The following is a 25020-nucleotide window of genomic DNA, read 5'->3' as shown; positions in this document are numbered from 1 at the left end:
TCACGGATTGAGACGCGTGAATCCTGGTTGTCCACAGCGAGGGTGAGCTTACGTGCTTTGACGCACGTACCTTTTTTTGTAATTTTTTCTTTCATACGTCGCCCTCGCACGCTGCATTGTCGACTGGAAGCAACGTTAAAGCTCAAAATCCCGATGGAAGTCGGCGAAGTACTTGTTACCCTGCTGGCTAGCTTAGCAGCCGAGCTAATGGACGCTAGCTTAGCCGAGGGCAGCGATTTTATGTGTTGTGAGGGCGGAAACGGTCGGTTTATTGTCTTTTTTTTCTTTCTTTCACTAGACCTTGTTAAACTGCATAGTAATTGCACAGATTCCGGTGTAATGTCAAGTGGAACGATGTCGCGCGAGCTTGTGTGCAGCTCGTGTAACAACATTGGGAGTTCCTCGCAGCGTTCGCGTGCAAATGTTGTTTAAGCATGCAAATTTGTATTAATATATACGTCCCGTTTAATCCGATCACGGTGCACCGGGGGCTTAAACTAATGCAGAGGTTGTCATCTCGCACGGTTGAGGAGAAACTAACGCATCAAGTAAACCTTTTTGAGTTGAGGCTTTTTCCTTCGTGTTTGTCGTTCACTGTATTCAAATTCCTCCTCTCTGGTCTGTTTGATTGATACATGCTTATGGTGGTGATTAGTCATAATGTCGGGGTGTGCAGCAGTTCCACCCTCCACGTTGTGACGGTTTCGACGTGTATATCGTTCAATAAAGAAACCATGTGTTGAATCTCAGGGGAATACCGATTATCCTTGTGTCATGAAGAGTCAAATCTGAAACCACCCTGTGATAATAATCTACTTTTTTTCTTTTTCTTTTTTTAGTATTGCTTATGCAGCATAACCTGTTTGATATATAGCAGGAAGTAATAACGAATACGTGTGTGCACTTGCTTGTCTTCAGCCCTTTCATCTCTGTAATAAAGTGATTTTATACAGTTGGATGGATGTTTGCTTCAACTTTTGGTTCAGGTTAGATCGAGACCGAATGATGTTGCTCGTAATGTAATATCTCCTGACATGGTGCTAAATACAGTTATGTTTTTGTTTTTTTTGTTTTTAATGCATGCGTGTGGACTAGATGGTACTGATTGGCCAGTGAACCTGCGTGTGGGCTAATTCAGGAAGCTGGTAAGCGTCGATTCGCGATGGCAGACGGAAGCAGCGACGATGAAGTCATTCACCTGGCGAGCTTCAACGTCCACCGTAGCCAAGGTGAGACGCAAACCCGCCGTCTCTGTCACGACGGTGGCATTTTCTCGCTCCTCGTCCCTTTCGGCTTCGCTCTCTCTAAATGGCCTCGGTGACATTCTGTCTCGTGTCGCCGCAGGCTCCCGTTCGCGTCAGAGAGAGCTGATCACCATCTCTGACGACTCCGACGAAGAGCCTGTGACTCTGGTGCCTGGCAGTCCTGTTTTAGTCCCGGATGATGCAGATGACGACGACATCAGCATATTGGAGGTGATTGATAAGTGACATATATACATTCGCTTAACATGAATAATATGGATGCCAGCATAAAATGCTTAAAAAAATGATGGATAGCCACATTAAAACCATCTCATTTACCAGTCCAGTGTCAATATACGAAACAGTTACTCTACTAAATATAATTTACTGTAAATTCAATGGATTCAGTTTCCTGTGTTTCATTGGGATCTTGTTTTACTGTTAAAATGGCATATTTTCCTTCGATGTTGAAAAATATTCTTTGATTTCTATTCAGTCAATGCACATGAAAAGCACCACTAAGATGAAAGTGTGTTGAAGTCTTATCAGTTTTTTGGGGAGTTTTTCCAAATGGTAGAAATTACGTATTATCTCAGCTGTCGCTAGAATTGAAACTGCAGTACTAAAGATAATGTTGTAGATTTATCCTTCAAGTTAAACATTAAAACTAACCAGTAAGATTTGTCATTCCTGAGCATATTTCTGAGAAAATTCTCTCAACCCAAATGCTGATTCCCACAAAAATGTCACAATTTCAGTGGGAAACAAACGGGCCTTTGATTTCTACAAGATTCCTCCTGGGATGCATTTTTACAACAGAGAACTAATCTGACAAATGCAAAACCTTCCGTAAACACTTTGCATCTGTTTTCCAGCAAGAATTGTCCGTCAGGCGCTTTAGAAAAATCCCAAGTCACAACAAGTTCCACAGTCTCGGTGTTCACGTGTGGATTCTTCTGCTCTCGTACTCTCCCCACAGCGAGTCACTCCTGCACGCAAGCATGTGATTCGTCCGGCGGCGAAGTGGAACGGGGCCTCGAGCAACCTCGTCGACGCCGCGGGTCGAAGTAGCGCGAGTTCCGGTAATTCCACAGGCGACCCCGGCTCCGCCCCCTCTACCTCCCGGGATGCCAGGGCCCCGAGGGGCCCCCAGCCGGCCACGAGAGCACACGCGCCCGAGAGGCCGAGCACATCGGGACACGCACAGCCGCAGCCCGGCGCTTCCCCGCACGCACCGCCTCAGCCAAGAGTTAATCCAGGCCCGCAGCAAGAAGGTACGTCGGCACATAAGAATGCGGAGCCCCATGCACTTTGTTCTGCCCACGCCCCATCTACCTCCACCGATGCCCAGGCTCGCGCCGACGCATCCAGAGCGCCGGCGCGGGGACTCTTCCAGCCTCGGCCCAGCACGTCTGGACTGTCGCAGCCGCCCTTTGGCTCTTCAGGACAATTAGCAATGGAGCACCGGGCGAGCTCTTCGGCCGCCGCCTCGCACAGGACGTGTCCGGCCGCCGCAGCGAGTTGCTGCGCGGAGACTCGAGACCGGGCGACCACAAGTAGTGTAACACAGGACAATCCTCAGGCCAGCACTTCATCTGCACATCCTCAGCCCCGCACGTGGACGCAGCCTCAGCTCGGGAGGCCGACGCAGCCTCTGGCCGGCGGAGTCGCACAACCGCAGCCTCCCATCAACCCGGCGGGCCGGATCAAGCAGGAGGTTGTCCCACAGCAGCCCAGCGTCCAGGCCTCCGCCCTCATAACGCAGCCTCAGCCGCAGTTCCGGCCCCAGGTGCTCCTGCAGCCCGTCACCGTCAATCACATGCAGGGGAACCTCATTCAGATTGAGCCGCAGCCGCTGGCCCAGGCCCCCGCCCAGGCCGCGGCCCAGCTCCCGCAGGCCCCTCAGGTCACACAGAGGGTCCCCGCCACCGTTCTAATAGCCGCCGCCCCCGAGAGACTCGGCCCCCCGGAGGCGGGCCACCGGATCATCCTGGGGAGCCAGGCTCCCGGAGACGCCGTTCCCAACACTCCGTCGCACACCGGCCCCTCCGGCACGGTCCCTCAAGCCGGCACCCTCAGCTTGAGAGTGCTCAATGTGAACTTCAACACCCTAACTCCAGCAGGTCCCGTGGCGTCGGCCCCCCACAACCGGGGGCCGGCTCGCATCGTGCTGTCCGCCAGCGCCGGGAGCGGAAACCCGGCCCCCGTCCTGGTTGCGGTCCCCCCCGCGCCGGAGGAAATCCCCCAAATAGAGGACGCGAGACCCGGACCTTCCGCGCCACGCGAGAGGCCGGAGCAGCGCCTCGTTCGATCCCTCATCACCGGCGTGGTGAGTACCACACCTGCTTCACTATTCTGTTTAAATATGATTTATTGACTGGCTTCATCCATGTTCCTCCTCGACTCCTTGTCCCCCTACAGATGGACCTCTTCCCTGATGTCCAAGAAGCCTATGTAGCAGAACTGATCCAAAAGAATAATGTGAAAGACTTGAATGTGTAATGAGCCTCTACCTTTTCTTCCTCTAGAACTGCATACAGAGTCATACTCTATATACATTTCGCGTAACATCTATTTGTTTTGCGATGACTTTTTGTTTTTACGGCTGCCATTTAAATGATATTTGGAGTCTTCGGCGCTGCCGGGGGGGGGGTCACGTGGGCTGCTGAGTGATCTGTCCGTGCTTGGATCTGTGATGTTCACGCTTCTCACTGCCGTTCTGTTTGTAGTATCTGTAACCTGCTGCTGGAGAATCCCGAGTATCCAAGGAGGGAGACGGCAGCATCCACAGCAGCTCCCACCAGCATTCTGCTGGAGTCTGGAGACGCCGAGACAGAGGTTTACATCTGTTTTGTTTTTGTGTGTGTGTCGGTATCGATTACTCCTAACATAACGTTGTTATGTGATAATTATCTCAATTGTTCCCTTTTATAGTACATCTGAGAATGAGAAGTGGCAAATCATCCTGTTTAATTCGGTCATTTGTTAAAAACACAACTTTAACACAATAAAAAAAAAAAAAAAGTAAAGTTCTGGATGAAGCCACTGGCTTGTGTCTGTCCACAAACCTTAAAGTGTTTCTACAGCATTTTCTGAACGACGTCAACTCGCGTTAATAGTGATGAGAAATAATCCACTCAAACTGCAGCTCAGCTGCACTACGTACCCAATCTGCACGCTCTTCAAATATACAGTCGAATTCAACCTACAAGAGCTTTGGTTAATCTCCATAAACTTATTGCATTGGACTGGATTTATTATTTTCAATAATTCCCCCCCTTTTTTTTCTTTTCTTCTTTTTTTTAAGCAAAACTAGGAAAAACTAAACATGAATCCTGTTCAGCTGTAAGTTGAAGCAGTGTGGGTCAGTATTGAATGGCCACGCCAGGACAATAAGCAGTTATGTAAAGTGTGTGTACTAATTATTATCGGAGAGCCCCCCTCCCATTGCATAAGCACATCCGTCAAGCTCCACTTTTCTATTTTTCTTTTTTCTCCTCTCTGGCGGGATTATGACTCTGAGCTGAACTCAAACTATTAGTAGAAGCATTTAAACAATTTAGTTTGATCCGTTTCACTTCACTTCATCAGCATAAAGTGCTTTAATAGAGTCTCAGCTAATGAAGTGCTTGTGGTCTGTCGTCCGTGGTCCCGGCGCGCCGCTCATCCACACGTTTCTATATATCGTCCAGGTGACCGAAGACTTGTTCGACTACAGCAAGCTGAGCACCGTGGGCCCAGAAGTGGTGATGCAGGCCGCCGACTTGCTCATGGCCGACTTCCGGATGCTCAGCTGTCAGGACATCAAATGGGCCCTCAACACCCTGAAGGGACACTATGCAATCACACGCAAGGTGGCGGTGCTACGATAACCTTCATTTTTCTTTCTGTCCACCGTGGTTTAGCTGCTTTTCCTTTTTTTAATTTTTTTTATTTAAGGCAGTGCAGATAAACGATACAAAACAGCAAATAATTCCAAAGATGTGTGAAAATGAACAATACATTCTATATACAAAAGTAATACAAACAAGTGCTACCTCAAATAATATTTACATAACGTGTGTTTGTGTGTGTGTGTGCGCGTGCGTGCTTGTATATGAAATACTAAGTGTGACTTGGTTATGTTTATGGAGGAAATGGAGGAGAGAGGAAATAGCTTGTATAGTAACATAGAAAGGAGCAAAAGAAGAAAAAAGAAGTGAAATTGAATGAGTTTGTTTTAGAATTCAGGTTCTATTGTCATAAATCCAGAGTGTCGACTGAGATTCCGTAATAATAAAGTCAGACAGCAGATTTTTCCATTGACGTATACTGATATTATTTTTTGATTTCCAGTTTGTGAGTATGGTTTTCTTGGCGATGGTTAGGGCTACAAGCAGTAGTTTAGTATGTGGTGAGTCGAGAGTGATAGTTGAGATATTTTTGTGTTGAGTTGCTTTTTTTTGTTGTTGTTGTTTATTTTAACTCCTCCTTCATGTCCTCTCCTCCAGGCCTTATGTGAAGCGCTGAAGAAGTGGCAAGAATCAGGTGATCCTTTAGGAAAGAGGCGGCGGAGCAGGACCTCCTCAGAGCGATGCTACATAGATTTTTATTTTGAGCATGGTGAGTTTGCTCGTTTCCACTGATCAGACTGTAATCATCACAGAGAGCTCTTGCATTATGCATGTTTTTTGTGTTACAAACTCGCCCCGACAGCATGGCTTTGAGTGGAGTCTGTCGTGGTCTAATCTGAAAAACATTTCAATGTCCACCAGGTTCGGTAAAAGCGGAGAAGAGGATGTATTTCTTGGAAAACGACCGCCGTTACTGCAGGACGTACAGCAACCTGGAGGCGTCTGTGCAGAAGGAGCTGTCCTTCTACCAGCAGAAGGCCAAGGAATGGGCAGAGGTACGACCACTTCGCCCCGGGCGAGGCCGCTGTGGCGGGCGGGAGCGTCGTAATGATCCGTCCACGCTTCGCCGCTCGCGTTTGAAACCACACACACAGCGAACATTTCCGCATCACCAGCTGGTCGTCGGACCGCCTTTTTTACATTTAATGCCGAAGCTTCGTCTGGCCGGTGTTCAGCTATTCGGATTCCAAGCTCGGCTTTATAAATCTTCCTCCCCGTGTGAACGTGAAAGGGCGGCCAGCGAGGCGCTGAATTATCTGCAGGTCATTTACTGAGCGCCGTCGCTCCGCAGGTGAACCATCCGTCAAACTTTGACGGTGTCGGCAGATAACTCGTCGGCATGAGGAGAATCGCACCGTGTCTTATTTTAAGGATCCACCGTCTGCCGATTGTAGATGGGCGTTAAATACTCCGCGAATATTGACTGCTAATTTTATACGCGCCTGCAGAGTTCACGTCCATCAATAAGGCTCGAATGCCGAAAGCAAATCCCAACTCAGTATTGATGAAGACGGGTGGTTCGTCCATCAGACGGCAAATACAAGGGGGGGGAAAAATGGTTTGACACATTCACACCTATGGATGATTTGGAGCGGAGGTTGGCAAAGCTTTTTCGAAGAGAAAACAAAAAAGTTTTTTTAAAGCCCAGTACTGCAAAAAATCCTCTGAAAAAAATATACCAAAACAAGAAAATTAATACTTAAAATAAGCAAGATGATCTGCCATCAGAACAAGAAAATTTTACTTGACAAGATTTTCAAAAATAAGAAAATAATTCTAGCCCCATATGACCCAGCGTCTTGAAAATAGCATTTTTAGACTCAAAACAAGTATTTTTTTCACGTGTTATTATTTTCAAATCTTAAAATAAGAAGATTGGACTTATGAAATACCAGTTCAGGTCCTTTGATTGCTGGTCAGTCGTCTTAAAATGAGAAAAAAATGCTTGTTTTAAGCCAAACAGTACTTATGACTAGTTTTTAATACTCAACGCCAAAACCATTCTAGCTAATAAGAAAATAAAGAAATAATCATCTTAAAACTAGAATAATAATCTTAGCGGACAATTTTGTTTTAAGCAAAAATGACTTTATTAGCCAAAAACAAGTAATTTTTCACTTAATTTAAGAAAGTATATCTTGCCACGACTTCCGTCTTTAGCGACTAATTTATAAAAAAAAAAAAATCTACATACCAAGAGGGTCTTTTCAAGTCTGCTGATATTAATGAAATTCACAGAAAGGCCGCCACTCACTTCAGCGTCATGCCTGAGTTTATCAGTGTCCTTTCCGTCTTTCTCCAGCACGAGGACTTCCTTCTTGCGCTGCAAGTGAATGAGGACGAATACAAGAAGGTAAGAAATGGAAATTCTCCATCCAGACTTAAGAAAACTTCATCATTCAAGTGTTGTGGAGAAGTTTACCGCCTGCGTGCAGCGTTTTCGTCAGCGGTGCCAATAATTGGTCTCGAAGTAGCCATTTGGTAAAAGTTTGAGATTCTGTGTCTTCACCACTGAAAGAACAATGTTTTTTTAGGAAAGTTTACAGAGTCGAAAGGTTGTTTTCGTCCTTTGAGAGGCTTGTTTATGTGTGAAATATGTTGCCGCGCTGAAACGACATGCGGCGGTGTGACTTCCTGTTGCAGGACGGTCAGCTGATCGAGTGCGGCTGCTGCTACGGGGAGTTTGCGTTCGAGAAGATGACGCAGTGTTCGGACGGTCACCTCTTCTGTCAAGAGTGCCTGGTTAAATACGCTCAGGAGGCCGTGTTTGGCTCCGGGAAGGTACAGACCAATAGGCCTGCTGTTTCGTTTTTGTTTTGTTGATTTTATTCCACATTCGAAACAAGTTGCAAATGGTTCCCCGGCTGCGATTCTCTGCGAGTCACTCCCCGTGTCTGTGGTTGCAGTCGGAGCTGAGCTGCATGGAGGCGGGCTGCCTGTGCTCCTACCCCGTGTGCGAGCTGGAGAAGGTCCTACCGGAGAACATACTGTGTAAATATTACGAGAGGCAGGCGGAGGAGGCCGTGGCCGCCACCTGCGCCGACGAACTCGTGAGGTACGTCCGTCGACGTTGCGGAGAACTCCGCAGGGTTTGTTTACCGAGGCCGGGAAACCTCTCGAGTCGTGTCGTGTCGTTTACCGGGGGAATCCCGGCAAGATCGCCGGCGGAGGTGAAGGCGGCAGGTTTAGTGCAGCGAGATCACAGAATCACACAAAACCTTCCGCTGCAAACACAACGTGGCCAAAGCGATGAAACGGAAATACAAATATTACAAAGTTTTTGTCCAGATAATCAGATACTGACCTATATAGGCCCTATGTGGGGTAAATGACAGCTTCAGCTGTGAATCTTTATTTAAATTCATGCGTGTTTGTGTAGATACATGCGTGCATTTTTTTTGTTTCAGAAATTCCTTTACTGTGTGGTGAGAAGAACAGGTTAGAGAAATGACAGAAGTGCCTGCGTGCACCACAAGTCACTGCAACTTAGGTGGTTTATGTACCATGTAATCTGTAATGCCGGTTAACAGGTTGAAGGGTTTAGCGAGATCACTGGTGAAGTGTGTGTGCGTCTCTGCACATCCTCATCAAGCTGAAAGGCAGTCTGCAGAAGATCACTGGAAACCGAGTGGCTTTTCCAGTGAAGGCGTCTGGGTTGGCTCTTCTTGGGGAAACTCTATGATGTTTGTTGTTGATGTTCCATCATCGGCCCCGGGAAACTGGTACCTCAGCCTCCCACCGGCTCCCCACAGCAGCAGGAAGGGCATCTGGTGTGAGCGTGAGCCAATTCAAACATGCTCTGCTTTGGTGACCCTCATCGGGGAACAGTTGCGACGCAGCACCAGCGTGATTCTCCGGGTGATATCAAAGGCTTTTTGTTTTTTTTTGTTTTTTCACTCATTGAGTAAAAATGGAACGTGAAGCTGTATCACTGCGCGATCAAACTTACAGATGGTTGACGTAACCAGTCACGAGGTTAAATGACTCGGTGGCGCCGCGATCCACCTGCTGATCGAACCGTCATGTTGCCACGAGACGCTTTGGGTACCGATTCCTCCTCGCGCGTGGAAAATGAAGTGACGCTTATAGACACAGTGTACAGGTGGAGACTCTTCTTGTGCATAATATATATACTCGGATCATATGTTTCCCACCAGTTTCCTACATCTTCCTGGTAACGTGTGACTAAAACCATGCAGATCAGTTAATACTAGAACATAAAGGAATCAATCGCAGCTTTATCTTCCATCATTAAACATCAAACTCATAGATTTCATGTTCCTGTGAACAGTTTTCTCCTCCCTCAGTGTTGGCTGTTGGTAAAAGTCTTTTTTTTTTTTTTTTTTTTGTAGAAACGTGACTTAATAAACTTGGCGCTGGCCTCTTAACAGGGTCCCAGTGTGCGAGGCGTCGGTATAGAGGGGATCTGTGCACAAAACAGGCTTTCTCTGTCTCGCCTCTCTGTGACATTCGCCCGTCTGCGTTTCCTGCGATCTCGGATACAGCTGTATCATAAATTTCCTCTCACCTTCACTCCCCTCGACCTCCTCTTCCTCTCTGAACTTCGCAGGTGTCCGTTCTGCAACTTCCCGGCCCTGCTGGACAAAGACATGTCTCTGTTCAGCTGCCCCAACCCGCGATGCCGCAAGGTCAGTCCCGCTGAATCCGTCTCGTCTTTTTTTTTTTTTTTTCCTCCACTTTGATCTCGGCGAGAGGCCTTTGCTGCTGCAGCTCCAAAAAAAACAAAACTGAGGGTTCGGGTTTTATTCACAGTCGGAACCCGTAAGCGTTGTACGCACGTTCTGACAACGGATCGCCACGACATTTGTTTGTCAGAGCGCCGTTGTGATGTACAGCAGAGAGAGCGAGGGTTGATTTGAATTGAACTGGAGCAACATGAATAATTCAGCGCATTGCCACAGAAAACCTGCAGGGCTCGTGTGCTGGACCCACTTCAGCATATATCATGTCAGCACACACACACACACACACACACAGACACATGAATCTGAGGCCAATCAACATCGGTGCGACAGGAGAGATTGATGAGCAGCGTTTGAGGATGATGAACCGTTCCATCTGGCGAGATCGCCACCTCGGCCTCTGTTTATCTCTGGGCCTCCTCCCTCTGTCTGAGGAATGCAGGGGGAGGCGCTGCTGTGTGTGTGTGTGTGTGTGTGTGTGTGTGCCAGAGCTGTCACATGAATTCCAGTCAAAAAAACGTCCATTATTTGGCCCAATCACACACACACAGCAACTCTTTTTCATAACTAACCTTCAGTGGATTTTAGCCGAAGCCAACACACTGAATCACACACCCACATACCCGTGTCATGGTGTCATGCCCGGTGAGGACAGTGCAACTGAATTTCATTTATTTCCTGCAAGTCTCGACTAATCTCTGCCACCATTTCAAGTTTTAATCCTTTTTGTCGTCGCACAATAGCGATATATGATGATTACCCTCAGAGCCCCCCCCCATGGACTGATGTGCAATGAGACGCAGTACAGACTATAAACGAGGTCTGTCCTCGAGGTTCTTTCTCTTTGACAGAAACGTATATTTTAGATCAGAATCCTCACCGTCACTACAAAGGTTTATTTATTTATATATTTTACCTTACACAAAACCTGTATCCAGTTGTGCGTTGACATATTTTAAATTACCCTGTAAATATTGATAAGACGTCGTTCTAGAAGCGTGGTCTGCCAGGTGGAGTGGGCCGCCACATAAATCAGGATTTTCTGAGGTTTCAGGCCTCAAGGCTGCCCGAATCATGACCACACGCACACACACACACACACACACACACACAGACACACTTACACACTTACACACACACACACACAGTTATCACCACATTCCTCAAAGGGAGTAGAGAGAAGCGGTTGTGTTATTGCCCTTCTATTTTTCACTGTCTGGCACCCTGGCATTCCATGTTCGGTTCTCCATTAACTTTGGTCTGGGACTGTTTTCATTTCTGGCCTTATTGTGTCCTAGAAAATAATGAATGGTTGTATTATATATATATATATCACTCCAAAATCTAACATATTTCTCCTTCGTTAGCTCTCACGACTGGTGAGAAGTAATTAATTCGCTGCATCAGGGCAGTGAACAGCTCTGTTGTTGAGGTTCAAACATTATTGGTCGTTTTCCGTTGTGGAATCATTTACAGAGGACTTGAAGACCCGTGAGTTTAGAACTGCAGTTAATTATTCTCCTGCTGTACCGAGTGGAGATACTTGTGACAAAGACGGGGTCCTTTCCGCGGTTGATCTGACAAAATAGCTGCCATTTCTGAAGGTACCGGCCTCTCTCCGGCATTCCAGCCTTCTTGTGTATTATTTCTATTGTTTTGTGGAAGAATTCTGTCTCGCTCACGCACGCCGACCTCGCATTCAGCCCACACACACGGTTTGTGTGACCCAAGGAGCTTATCTTAACTGCTGGACATCGTCTATTTTCACAGTTAGAGATATTGTTGTTTAGCTGATCCGTTTTCAGTTTAACATCAGAATTCCAAACGTTCACGTGATATACAAGCTTGCTATTGTTGCACAGGCATTTAAAAATGATCAGCATTAAGTCAGCTTCTTCAGAATCCAAAATCCAAAGATCGACGCGAGCTGCAATTCTCTCCCGAAGCCTCTAGGTGGAGCCAGAGGTTTGTATGTGGCTGCCCTGCAGTGTCTCGGCACAGCTGCACCCCATTACAAGCTCCTCCACACCCAGAGACCCAGTCAGACTCGCTCCAGATGTCTCCGGACCGACTCCTTTCTCAATGGCTGTTCACCGCCGCGCGCAAACCATGAAACCAAACGCCAAGCTGAAGGAGTCCGTACGTTGAAGCGTTAATTAAAAATAGGAACATAAACGCCCTTGTCCAATATGATGAGTGTGACGTGAAGCAGCTTCCTCTTTAAGATCAGTGTGTGTGTGGTTAACTTCTCACACTCCCAGGTACAAGAATGTCACAAATGATAGATTCTACTTAAGCTGGAAAGTCTTTATAAATCCCTTCAATAGCTTTTTTTTTTTTTTTTTCAATTAATGAGTTAATTTGAAGGTAGTTTGAGTGGAAAACAGTTGCTGTACATCGGACTCCATGGAGCGCTTGGTCTCAAAGGCAGGGAGGAGCTTCATTATGTAACCGACATATTTCCTTAAGTCCCAACGCCCGCCCTTCCGCCACGGCGCCGCCTCATTGGCCGGCTGCACTGTCCACGCCCCTCATGCTGCTCCCTTACTGGTCGGACACACTTCCTCTTACCAATTCAAACTGTGATTCAGATGGAGTTTGACCCAGATCCCCCTCCCCCACTTCCTCCAGTTCCCCCTTTCTTGCCCCCTTTCCTCCCCTGCCTCTTGTCTCAATGTGCACAAACACACACCGCCAGATGTTAATGTCTTCCACATGTGGTTATGAGGACACTTGGACCCGCTTCCTCCCGGCCCCGAGTGCGATTACTTCACGGAGCCGAGGGAATGTGAAATGTAGGCCACTGGAAGCCGGGGCCGGTGCTCTCGGTGTGTGATAAAGTGGCCGTTATTCGAGGCGTCGCAGAGAAATGCAGACGTTTCCTCGTGTCATGAACCATCAGGCTCGGATCCATTGTCATGTGATTTTTTTTTTTCAGTCGCACTGGGTTGCAGCAGCGGGCCACCTCCCTCCACACACACATCAAGACACATTGGTGCACACACACACACACACACACACACACACACACACACACACACACACACACACACACACACACTTCGACGCAAACCCCCCAATCAGAAGCTTTGCAGGCAGCCTGCACTGCCTTATAAGGGCCACTGCAGCGTGCACGCCGCGCGGCAGCAGATGAAACTAAAAGATCCACCGAGGCGAGACGTGACCGGAGGAGAGGAGCACCGAGAGAACGGGAGTTTCAGGCTGGCGGAAGAAGAGCCCGGTTGTTTTCTTTCCTAGTCGAGCTGGTGCCGCGTGCATTTGCCACCTTTGCCACATTTTACAGCCACGCTATTCAAATGAGGCCACGCCCCCTCCCCCCCCAGCACAAGGTCCAGCTCCCACGTCACCGGCTGTATTTTTGGCCGCGCTATAAGAGCTCAGGTGTGTCGCTGCTTTGCAACTTCGCATCGAACAGGTCTCACACAAGTCAACACATGGCCACTTTCCCTTTCCGTCATGCCGCCGTCCTCCTCCGCCGCCGCTAGGGGGCGATCGTCTCCCACATTCTCGCCCCCCTGTCTTTGTGTGAGCCGGCTCTTCCTGGCTCGCGAAGTCCACGCTGCTCACCTCCGCTCCTCCATTTGTCTCGAGGCTCAGTTTTCTGCTGAAATGACTCGACCAAAGACATTATTGTCTTTTACTTGCTGCCATGCTGGTTTATCACGTGTGGATTCCTTCATGGATCAGGATCAAGAGTCATGAATTCATAATTCACTCATGACACTGTTCTTTATGGAAAGTATCCAAACCCTGACCTTCATTTTAATTTCATAAACCTTTAATATTTAACCACTTCTCACTCTCAAAGTGCTGCGAATGTCGGCGAAGAGCTCGAGCTTCTCCATCCCCACCCACTGTTCAGACCCTGCACACACACACACACACACACACACACACCCTCACCCTCCCAGCAGTCTTAATGAATATTGTTACTGCAGCTATTGGGAAGCTACAAAAGCATACATTTATTTATACAGAGAGTTGAATCGTGTCATAAGGGGGGGGGGGATATGGGGGGGGGGGGTGTTTCATGACTCAATGTGAGCTTTTATCCACAGCTCAGGGTCAGACCAGAGGGTTCTCCGTGGAGACGTGGCTCCCACGCTGCTGCATCACACTTCTCAATATTATATGAATGCTTCAAATATTTATGGTGACACCACTCAGCAAAGGGTTAACAGTCCTCGTGTGTGTGTGTGTGTGTGTGTGTGTGTGAGTGCGACGGTGCCGGCTGGGCCGCGTGTCCTTTCGCTGAGAGATGGCGAGATGGCGGATGCCGGTGTCGCTGTTTCTAGGCAACGGCGCGGCGAAGGCGGCGGGCGAGGTGCTCTCGCCGCAGTCACATTTGCAGGCCGAGCCACACCTCGCCTTGTCTGTTGCAACACCCCCCATCCCCACCCCACCCCACCCCCCCGTGTGGTGCAGCATAAAGAGCGTCATCCACCCGCAGCCCGACTCGTTCATTGAAAAATGTCACAAGGAACGGATTCCATGATGCTCGATGACGGCTGCCAGTTCTCCCTCATCCCCCTTTGCCACATTTCCCTCTCTAATTCGTTTTTTTGTTTGGTTTTTTTTAATCCCGCTTTTTGTTGCTTTTCCCTCAGGAGAGCTGCCGAAAGTGCCACGTCCAGTGGAAGCTGCACGTGGGGAAAACCTGTGAGCAGGTCCTGGAGCGGGACGAGATCCGCATGAGGGTGCTCTTGTAAGCCAACGTCTGCTCACGTTCACTCGTCGTTTCGAGAGCCTCATCCCAATGTAATGACCTTTTTTTTATTGACGCAGAGAAGCCCGTTCAGAGCTCTCTGCCCCCTCCCACACCAGCTCGCCCATCGACACGTTCACAGGCTCGTCTTGTTAAAACACACAAGGTCCTGATGCAGGAGCGTTTGGGTGTGTCCAGTTTTACATCAAGTAATCCGAGTAACGCAGGTGACCCACCTCGAATCATTTAATAAATCAGAACTGATTTGAGAGTGGCACCAATTAAATACGTGATTGCCGTCTCTTTTTCCCTTTAAGAGCCAGGTACACTGGCAATTTGGCTGGTTTATTATAATGAGAGCAGATTTGCCAGCTCGTTATTGAAACACATAAACTGCCTTGACTGACATAAAGATCCTGATGCAAGATATTTGATATATCCTGAATGAGTGCAAATAAGTTGTGAGCCACCTCCATATGACACCGAACTGTTTGTAGCAAAACAATTCGACACCATTGTAAAATAAAATGTGGTTTCAGTCACTTTCTGCTGCTCCACGATGGCAAATCTCCAATGATGCACCACAAATGTCCCAGGATTTAATGAGCCGGTAAGACGGAGATGTATAGGCGACAGTTTAGGGTTTTTTTTTTTTATTTGTACATTTTTGTATAAAAATGAAAAGGAAACCTCGCTCCAGCTGTTCCTACGAAGCCCATTTAGATTTCCACAGGAGGGGACGCTGGGTTAAACAGCTCGGTTTCCCGGACAACGGTCCAGGAAGCGGCGAGGCCGACTGCTTCCTGTTGGCCCTGCACGCCGCCCGCGGGCAGGACTTCCTGTTATGAGCAGGTCGTCTTCCTGACGCTTCCTGGTTCCAGAAAGAGACGGGAAGCCGCCTGCTAGACAGATCAGCCCACCGGGGTCAGATGGTTTTAACAGGACGGGACTGAAGGTTTCGTAACGACACTTCAGGACACTCCACATTTTAGTACTTGTCGGAAAAATAGGATTTTTCGGCGGTTGTCATCAACATTCATATGTTTTGTTTTCAGATGAATTGTTTCGTGTGATTATAGCTTAAAAATCAAACCGGCTGGACTTGAACACACCCAACCGAAAACCTTTTAGTGAGACGAGTCGGCTTCGTCAGGGAAGCAGAATAAAGTCCGTAATGATTCCAAAGTCATCTGACTTGACTTAGTTGCTGTAAGATGCTGAAGCCGGACGACGCATCTCATCTCAAACAAATACTGGACCCAGACTCAGATTATCCCGGACACATGCTGGCGTCGCTCCCACCTGCTCAACCAGGCGCCAAACATGTTAGGAAGATGCGTTCACAAGCGCCCGGGGCGAAAAATCCACGCCGCTGAACGGCTTAAACACAGCATTTTGTTTTCCTGTTAGTTTTTGTTCATTTTCATTATGTTATCTCAAACTATGCATCTTCCTGATGTTTTTTTTTTTTTAATTCCCTCTCCTCTGCAGCGAGGAGCGCATGACGGCTGCCCGAGTGAGGAAGTGCGTCAAGTGCGGCACGGGCCTGGTGAAGTCGGAGGGCTGCAACCGGATGTCGTGCCGCTGCGGCAGCTACATGTGCTACCTCTGCCGCGAGCCCATCACCGGCTACAACCACTTCTGCCAGCACGCCCGCTCGCCCGGCGCCCCCTGCCGCCACTGCCGCAAGTGCTCCCTCTGGACCGACCCCACGGTGAGCTCCCTCCCTCCCTCCTACGGTTCTTGCACACTGCGACATGGCCGCCGAATCACTGGCAGCCCGACGCGGCAATTAGTCCTCCGAGCGGCTAATGAGCTGGAGCTCCTCCAGCGGCGCCGCAGAAACAGCCGAGCTGGCAAAAGAGCAACTCCTGGAGGAAATGCCAAAAGAGGGCCGGATACCAGAGCCGCCCCGGAGCCGGTAAACGGGGTCGGCCACCGCCTTATCTTTTATTCAAAAGGTTGTTCTTGTCCTTGGCGGGGAGGAGAAGGGAGGTTGAGTTCTAAATCCCTCCAGAGAAATCCCTCGTTTGCAGCAACATTTCTCTTCGAAGAACACGCATTGGAGTTGCGGCTTATTGCATTTGTTCAAAATGAGGCGTCAAAAACTTTGATATCTTCCAAAGCCCAGCAGTTTGCTCGGTGTAACACACTCACGAGGGGCATTTCTCTTACCAACCGAAAGTGGTAAAGTAGTGAAAATGAAGGCAAATCACACCGTTGGGCAACAAAGACAAATTAGGTGGAAATGAATTGTGGATTCTCTACTGCGCTGCGTCGATTTCAGCCGAGACGCCGGTCACATTGGTAAAGTCTAAAGTCTGGTAAAGCAGAGAGGGAAGGCGGGAAAAACTCATTTAGACAATCCTTTAATTGAATTTAAAGGGGGAAAAGCCATTTAAACATGTAAGGCTAAACATGAAGTTGATATTTTATGTCCCGCTTCCACAAAGACAACGATGTAGTTTGGTAGAAGAAGCATGAAGGAAAAAAACTCTTTAAAACCAAGAAAATGTCTCCAGATTGAGAGAATCTCAGCGGAGAGGAGACTCATCGTCTCTTTGTGTCTCTGCAGCAAGACGACGAGCGAATCATTCAGGAGATTCAGAAGGAAGGCGAGGCAGAGCTGAACAAGAAGTCCGCAGGTCAGTTTGTGTTGGTTTCCTCTTGTTTTGTCTCTCCTCGCCGCTTTTTCTTTAACCGACTCCAAAAGAAGCCGCTAACTTTCTTCTTCTTCTTCTCCTGCTGTCAGATAATTCAGGTAAGAGGGTGGGCCCGCCCCCGGAGCCCATCACAGAAGTCAAGCGGCCGCGCGTCGGCCCGCCCCCCGAGCACCCAGCCAACGCCAACGTCCCGGCCCACCCTCACCCCCAGGCGGTCCAGGCCCCGCTGTTCGTGCCGCCGCGCGTCCGCTACCCTCCGGCCCCACCGCTGCAGGGCCGGATGTTCCAGCTGCTCATACCCCGGCTGCGCCCGGCGCCGTACGTGCCCCCGCTGCAGCACCTGCCCCCGCTCAACAACAACAACAACCACCATCACCACCACCACCACCACCACCAGCCGCACCACAACAACCACAACCTGGAACACAACAACCCGCCGTTCAACCACCATCACTACCACCACCTCCACAACATGGACATGATGGACCTTCCCATGCACTACGGGCCGGCGCAACGCTACGACAGACGCTTCTAGCACATGCCCCCCCCCCCCCCCAACACCACCAGTGTGTTGACCCCGGTTCCGTGTGTGTACGTCCTCGAAACAACCGCTTGTCGCTGCACTTTTTCATTTCATGATAAACTTTTTGCAATCGTTCCCGTTTCCTTTCATTCCGTGTCCGTAGCTACCGACCTGAGGACAGAACACACTGAAATGATAAGTGCATTTATAGCGGAAGAGAAGAAAAACACGTTCGAACACTTTGCCTTCTCCCCCAAGACCTGGGGCTTCACTAGTTCTACGACTCTCCACTGGAACTTTCTTCTTGTTTCCCCCCACCCCCCCCATTTTTTCTCCTCATGTTTTGTTCAAACCGTTTCAACATCCGCTGAGAATTTTTGAGAATTTATTTCTACTTTCTAAAGATATTTTTTTGTACAAACTGTTTGGAAATATAATAAAAGTTCTTGTTTCTCTGCGAGTCCCTCCGTCTCCTCCCCTCCTCCGCCTCCCCCGTGCAGGGAAAACTGGGCTGACTCATGCAGACTGACCCCCCCCCCCCCCCCGGCCCGCCAATCGCTACATGCAGCGGTTTTCCCTCCACCAATGGCGGCGCAGCGGCAGCCGGGCTTTGTGATGTTACCGAGAGAGAGAGAGAGGGGGACTTCTTTGTTCGTCCAAGTGTGCTGCGAGTGTGACAAATCACTTTGCCACACAGTCACACACCCGCATGTTTCTGCACACACACACACACACACACACAGAAGGAGCGCGGCGTGGCGAAGCCTCCATGTCGGCCTCGAGGGCCTAATGGCTTTCGTCACGGCGGCTCCGAAGACGGAGCGTGAGGCTTTAGTCAGATTGAGCGTACACCAGCCAGGCGGTCATGAATCGAATTATCTGTGTTGCATTTTAAAATAGACGCGGGTCCACTTGATGCCTCCACAGGGTGCATGAAAGTATGAATAATAAAGTGTCAGCAGTTCGCTTCTATGCAGGGTGCGGTGGGTCATGTTGGGACAGCAGAATGATTAAGGTGTTATAGAGCCACGAGGCCACAAACAAGGACGGGACATGTAATCGTACTGCAATTTGTTCTAGGGATCGAATAGAAATGGAGTACATCTGTTAAAGTGGGCAGTATTGATGAAATACTGAGGGTTCAGTTCAAAGTGCGTCATACTTCTGCCCCGTTTAAACAACACAGACCCTGGTGTAGTTGGTCTGCCGGGCCAAGGGAGGGCGCTGTAGCTTGATTTTCTAATGAAACCTCACCTATGTGAGCAGAGAAAAAATACGCTATACACGTGAAGAAAATGGAGAGAACGCGACGTCCGTGGGGACTGACGACGCAGCGGACGCTATCAGGGGTGAGTCTCAACTATAAAACTACTGATATGGACGATAAAACTAGAATATAGACCGCAAATAACACCACGACGGGGCCGCCATGTTTGTTTACGAGTGGATGAGCGGAGGGAAGGGGATATGTGCGCATGCGCAGTAACAGTATCGCCTCCGGCAATCTCAGCAGGAGGGAATAGCGACCATGGAAAGAATGTTTTCGGATTGAAACTTTGGGAATTGCAGACCCCCCCCCCCCCCCCCCCCCCGTTGAAGAGAAGTGAAGTGAAGAAAGTCTTGCGGAGACACTCGTATTCGTTGTCGTGTAAACGGGGCCTGAGTTTCACCCATTCAGAGGCTGGATAAATGAATGAGAGTTGAGACGATGCCATCCTAAAACCACCAACGTTTAAACCGCAAGAAATCATCGATGACCTTAAAAAAATGATGTTCTGTTAAACTGCCGTTACTGAAAAATAGTCCGTCTGTAAGTAAGATTAGCCAGATTAGACTCTATGGAGAGTTTTATTATTACCCCTTATAGGATTAAACTGTCCACTCAATTCAATAGGGACAAAGTTTGCAGGCCATCGTCGTTGTCATGGTCACCAGATTAAGCTCTTAAGCAAACCGCTGGATTGATGTAATCTGGTTCTATTACGACAGTAAAGCTCATGGTTTGGGTTGAAATAAACGTGGAGCGATTGGTCGCTGGTCACTTCAAATACTTGTTAGTAAATCAGCCAATCACACGGCAGAAACTCAGAGTATTTCTCTCTCTCTCTATATATATATATATATATTGTTGCAAGATTGTGTGATTAGAAAGGTGATTTCAGTGACTTTTGTTGGAAGCTGGTGAGCTACATGGATTTACACTCATTCACCTTCACGGTTTGAGAGAGAACGGTCCAGACAAGAGAAAATGTTAAGTTTTCTTAGTCTTGTTCTGTTTGAGAAAATATATTCTTGATGCCAAAGTTCAGGAAGACACTGGTCGCTTGAAAACCCACTGATTACTATAAAGACCTTCAACGGCCTGACCTCGGACCGTCCGCCCCGACTGTCACTGCCAGCAAAATCCCCCCCCCCCCCCTCAAGAAATCCCACCCGACTCCTTCCTCCTCGTCGAGTCCTTGAAAACACCCCGAGGGCGATCCAGACGGGCGTACGGGTCATGGATTACAGTTGGATAGAATTAAAGAGATTTATCTGCTAATGACTCATTTAATTCAAATAACAATGAAGCGGCTTACCAGACGTGATTAGGCTGAATGGAGGAGGCACAGAGCCGAGACGCCATCATTAGTCTAACCAGCACTTTTAATACAGATTTAGGAAACAATGTAATTTAATTTACCCTTTATGTCATGTATTTAATAGATTGAAGGATGGTGGCATGTTTTTCCCCATTCATTTTTTTTATAGTACTGTATTGTTTTTTTTTTTTTTCATGAAACAAGTTAAATTTAACATAAAAATGTTCACAAAGTTTTCTGGACTCAAATTTCCCCCCACAGTCGCCTGGTCTCAGTTCAGCTCGGCACCTTTGGGACGTTGCTGAAAAATCTGCAGCAGCTGTGACGTTATTGTGTTAATAGAGACTAAAATCTATGCTTCCACGACCTTTGAAGCAATTTGGGAGGCTGAATGGTATCAGGCTTGTGCCTGCAAGACTGTTTGCCGGGAAGATTTATCCAGAATTGTAAAGATAATGAAGAGAGACTGTGCGTACAAGACTCAATACGGCTTGCGTGTGTGCAACGCTGCGGTCTTTACTCCAGTCATTGTGTTTGAAAAGAGTCACAGGAGTCACATCCTGTCCTGCTCTTATCTGCTGCGAGATATAAAAGTGTCAAAACGAGGCGTTTCCTCCATTCAGGCCCCCTGCAAACAAACACGGCCTTTTCACCGCCGGTGCCGCCGCCCTGAATGGCTTCTGATGAGGCCGACTGCAGCCGTTGTTCGGTCTGGACGTGTGAACCGGACGTGACCCCCGCGTGTCTCCTGGGACAGCCGAGGCAGAGAGACGCCGCCGTCCTGGGACAAACTTCATACGCTTACGCGTCGAGGTAATACTTTCACCTTCGGTTGGTTTGAAAACGTCAATTTCCCCGATCGGGAGCGGGTTCGTGATGCGAAATAAACACAGTTTCAGGGCATGTTCAGGCTCCTGCCTCTGCTGGCGTCTGGCAGCGTTCGCTCCCTCGACAGTTCTTTTTTTTTTTTTAGTATGTTTGTCTCTGTTATTGTTTGTGTGTATCTTTAATGAGCGTGTGTATTTTTAATGAGACCAACTGTGGCCACGGTGCAGCTGCTCGTACCCCCAACACGTTATTACGTGTATTGGTTGGTTCTGGTTTGCTTCGACAGGCGGGGATGTCGGCGGGCTGCCGTTCCGGCCGGCCAACGTGTGCAGGAGTGACCCCGGCGGGCGATTTGTAACCGTGAGGCTCGTCCTGATTCGCAGCCCCTACGTCGCTGCTTCACATCCCCTGGAGGGATTACGGACTGACCCAGTGACCCGTCGCCTCGCAAACCACCGGACACGTGAGTGATTTGGCGATCGGATGGCCGACGCTCCACACACACACACATACTCTCTGCAGCTGGATGTATGCGAGAGGAGGAGGGTTGCAGCAGAGTGCAGCTTTGTGCCGTTTCCTCGGTGATGAGCTCGGATGTGATCAAAGGCAGACGCTGCCTTCCTCCTCCTCCTCCTCCTCCTCCTAGCTTTGTGTTGCCCCACCCCCTCTAAAGGCCCCGGCATTATGGATATAATGAAGGTTTTTGACATTTCTAGCCCGTTTCATGCCACACACACACACACACACACGCCCTCTCTGCTTCTGGCAGCCGCTGTTTCCATGGTAACAGTGTGGCTGGCCGGGACGGGAGGTGGGTGGAGTTGGCGGCCATTTTGCACACAGCTTCTCCTCCCTCCTCCATCCATCCACCTCTCTACCCGTTCGTTTGTTCCCAGAGAAGAGCGAGGGGGGGAGGGGGGGGGGGAGCACCCGGCTCTGCTTGCAGCCCGACGCTTTACCCACAAACCACTGCAGCCATTCCTGGGATCTGGGTCATATTTTGAGTGACTCATCTTTTCAGCAGAATCGTTCAAAGGAGAAAAAGGGAGGGAGAGAGAGGGGGGGGGGGGCAAAGTAGCAGTGGGGAGGAGATTAAATGGGGCTGGTGTGTGTTTGTTTTGCCATGTTGGGTGTCCCTCTGGGACCTGCAAACCTCATGGGGGGGGGTATATGGATTAAAGACCTGCTTTTTTTCAGGAGGGGGGGCGAGGGGGGGGCGCGCTCCATCAGTGCGTTACCACTTCAAATGGTGCAAGGTTTGGAAGGTTTGCCTTCGTCTCGGCACCAGAATAAATGTTCCAGCACAAAAGCTCCATTCAGGAGGCAGGAAAAAGTGTGTGTGTGTGTGTGTGTGTGTGTGTGTGTGTGTGTGTGTGTGTGTGTGTGTGTGTGTGTGTGTGTGTGATGACACATGGAGTGGACCGTGGTCAGAAACCAGCTCAACTTTAGAGAACAATTATAAGCAAGTCCGTTTTTGCAAAAAAAAAACTATTTTGTACCAAAAATAAAGCCAATTTTAATCAAAATGGAGAGAAATGTTGACAAATATTCTATAACTGTGGCATATTGCCGATATCACCGATGCGTTCCTCATTAAATCTATTAAAATGTGAATGGCCAGACCCGACTGGAGGCTCTTGGAGTCCGGTTCCATCTCACGGTCTTGACGTTTGCCACCATTCCACCTCTAACTCACTAGATCGAGACAAAAAAAACCCACTCAAAACGCGTTGCGTTCCAAACCCCACTTTTATTGGTCGTTGGATTTCGGGTGAACCAAATGGCACAAGAGAGATTAATCCACAATATCAAAAAAAATTATACAAAATAATAATACAAAAGGAAGTTCCAGTTATACAAAGCAAAGATGTGGACTCATTTATTTTCCTACTGCCTTAAACTTGTGGAGTAAGGCACAGTCATTACCACACGTTTACTCTTCCACATCCGTTTAGTCTCGAGCCTCGGTCCCGGGTCACCGCAGAGATGCTGGTTCCTCAGAACATAGACACTTCTTCCATTCGCTTGAGATTCTCAACCCTTCATGCAAAATGTATTTGTGTGTGGGGAACAACCGACTACAGTCAGTCTTCAGGACTAGGATTTCCACATGGGAGGAGAAGCCCGATGAATCAGGGCAAAGATTATCTTTGTTAAAAAAACAAAAGGAAAAAAGGTTGGTTTCTGTGAGAGTTGTGATTAAAAAAAAAACAACCATGTCTGCAGAAGGGTGGAGAATCAAAGAGGGCAGAAGCTGAGGGCGCTACATGACTGCATGAGAAAAAAAAAACCAGTTCAACCCGAACGAGAGGATGAATTTCCTCCGTTGACAGAAAAACAAATAACAAAAAAACGGTAGAAAGGCTGAAAGTTGAGACTTGAAACCAAACACAAAAGGAAGAAGGTGGGCGACAAGGCTCTCGAGTGCAGGGAGGCGGAGACGCAGCAGAAAAGGGAAAAAAAATAAAAATGAGATGCTTGACGTGTTTACGAGGCGAGTAGCACCAAGTTCCAGGGTTTTTTTGTTTTTTTTTGTTTCCCAGTTTGTGCGCGAGATGATACGTAGTTAATCCAGTCTCGAAGGGTTTAAGTCTATGTAAAGGCTGAAAAGGTGTACGTTTGGTCGAGGGAATCAAAAAGCAGCTTTCAAAAATAAAAAAAAAACACAACTCATTTCTCTCCAGTTACTCTTGCTACCTACTGTACACTGAACCATGATAATGTCTGTGCCTTGGACATAGAAAGTTAATCTAACTGTGCATCAGCGAGTGTTTTTTTTTTTCTTTACTTCTCTTCTTTCCAATAAGACGCGAGTGCAGTAAACATCCAGTTTGTTTACGTCTGTTCTCTCCGACTCCACAGCTCGAGAACGACACGGGGGGGGGGGGGGGAACAACAAAAACTGGAATACATTTTGAATATCTTATAAGTTGAGATGAAAAGCGAGGGGAGGGTGGAGCCCATCCGTTACATCTTCCATAAGCTTCGTCGTCGCCATCAGATCCACTCTGGTTACGTCACAGTCCTCACAGGAAGCCGGGCCTCTTCCTGAACGCGTACAGCCCGGCCCGACGGACGCAGAGAATCGAGTTTCTACCGGATCCGATCGCACCGGAACCACTTCCGCGGACTGGATCGTGTAGAAAAAAAACATTTTTTAAATCGCGCTTCCGCCAGACCGGCTCAGACACCATAAATACTAACCACCGGGCGGCGCTCACACATACAACGGAGACACATAGACGAGGGGGGGGGAGGGTTCGTTGGCAAAGGGGCTAATAGAGTAGCAGAATGATTAAACCGTTTATGTTCGTATCGTGATTCGTGTGTAATGAGATCTGTGATTCTACAAGATTGCAAGAAAGACATTTGCTCAGTCTGCATGTAGTCTCAGTATTCAGACGATTCAAAGCCCGACTTTACAGAACTGGGCCATATTCTCTCGCCACTGATGCTCAGAAACCATTTTAGCAAGGCCCAAGCTCGTTAGCCAGTGGATTTTTTTTTTTTTTTTTAACACATCCTGCTTAATGCTAAATCAACCTTTCAACATCATCATCCAAGGTGTTATTCAGTTTATAAAGTTATTCGTCCAACCTGTTAAAATCACCACCTGCCGTTAATGTGAGGCAATGAAACAAAGTGATGTAAGGCCGATGAGCCTGTGAGTCAAGACATGGGGGAAAAGAGAACCCACGACTAACCCTAACCACTCATATTACACACATTGATAGAAACAGTCAAAAATCATTCTACTACTATTTTAGCACCATAAATAACTCGAAGTTAGGACGACGGAGGGGTGGGGGGGGGGGCTAAACATAGCTCTGCTTTGCTCTGGGAGGAAGAGGAGGAGGA

General features: G+C 48.3%; 1 protein-coding gene across 1 annotated transcript; it reads left to right on the top strand.

Annotated features, from left to right (window-relative positions):
* On the top strand, positions 1-18212 carry rnf216 (ring finger protein 216). Its single transcript, XM_080511219.1, has 17 exons — positions 1-42; positions 1096-1229; positions 1345-1475; positions 2224-3573; positions 3666-3742; positions 3974-4082; positions 4937-5098; positions 5735-5846; positions 5999-6132; positions 7440-7490; positions 7781-7918; positions 8044-8192; positions 9708-9786; positions 14469-14566; positions 16058-16280; positions 17142-17211; positions 17319-18212. Exons 2-17 carry the CDS (start codon positions 1163-1165, stop codon positions 17762-17764), a joined length of 3396 nt encoding a protein of 1131 aa, XP_080367345.1. The 5' UTR covers positions 1-42; positions 1096-1162; the 3' UTR covers positions 17765-18212.
* The last annotated feature ends 6808 nt before the right edge of the window (positions 18213-25020 follow it).

This window comes from Blennius ocellaris (genome assembly GCF_963422515.1).
Source record: "Blennius ocellaris genome assembly, chromosome: 16".
NCBI classification, from domain to species: domain Eukaryota; kingdom Metazoa; phylum Chordata; class Actinopteri; order Blenniiformes; family Blenniidae; genus Blennius; species Blennius ocellaris.
The sequence above is the reverse complement of the archived record's forward strand: the minus strand, read 5'-3'. Positions and strand labels throughout refer to the sequence as shown.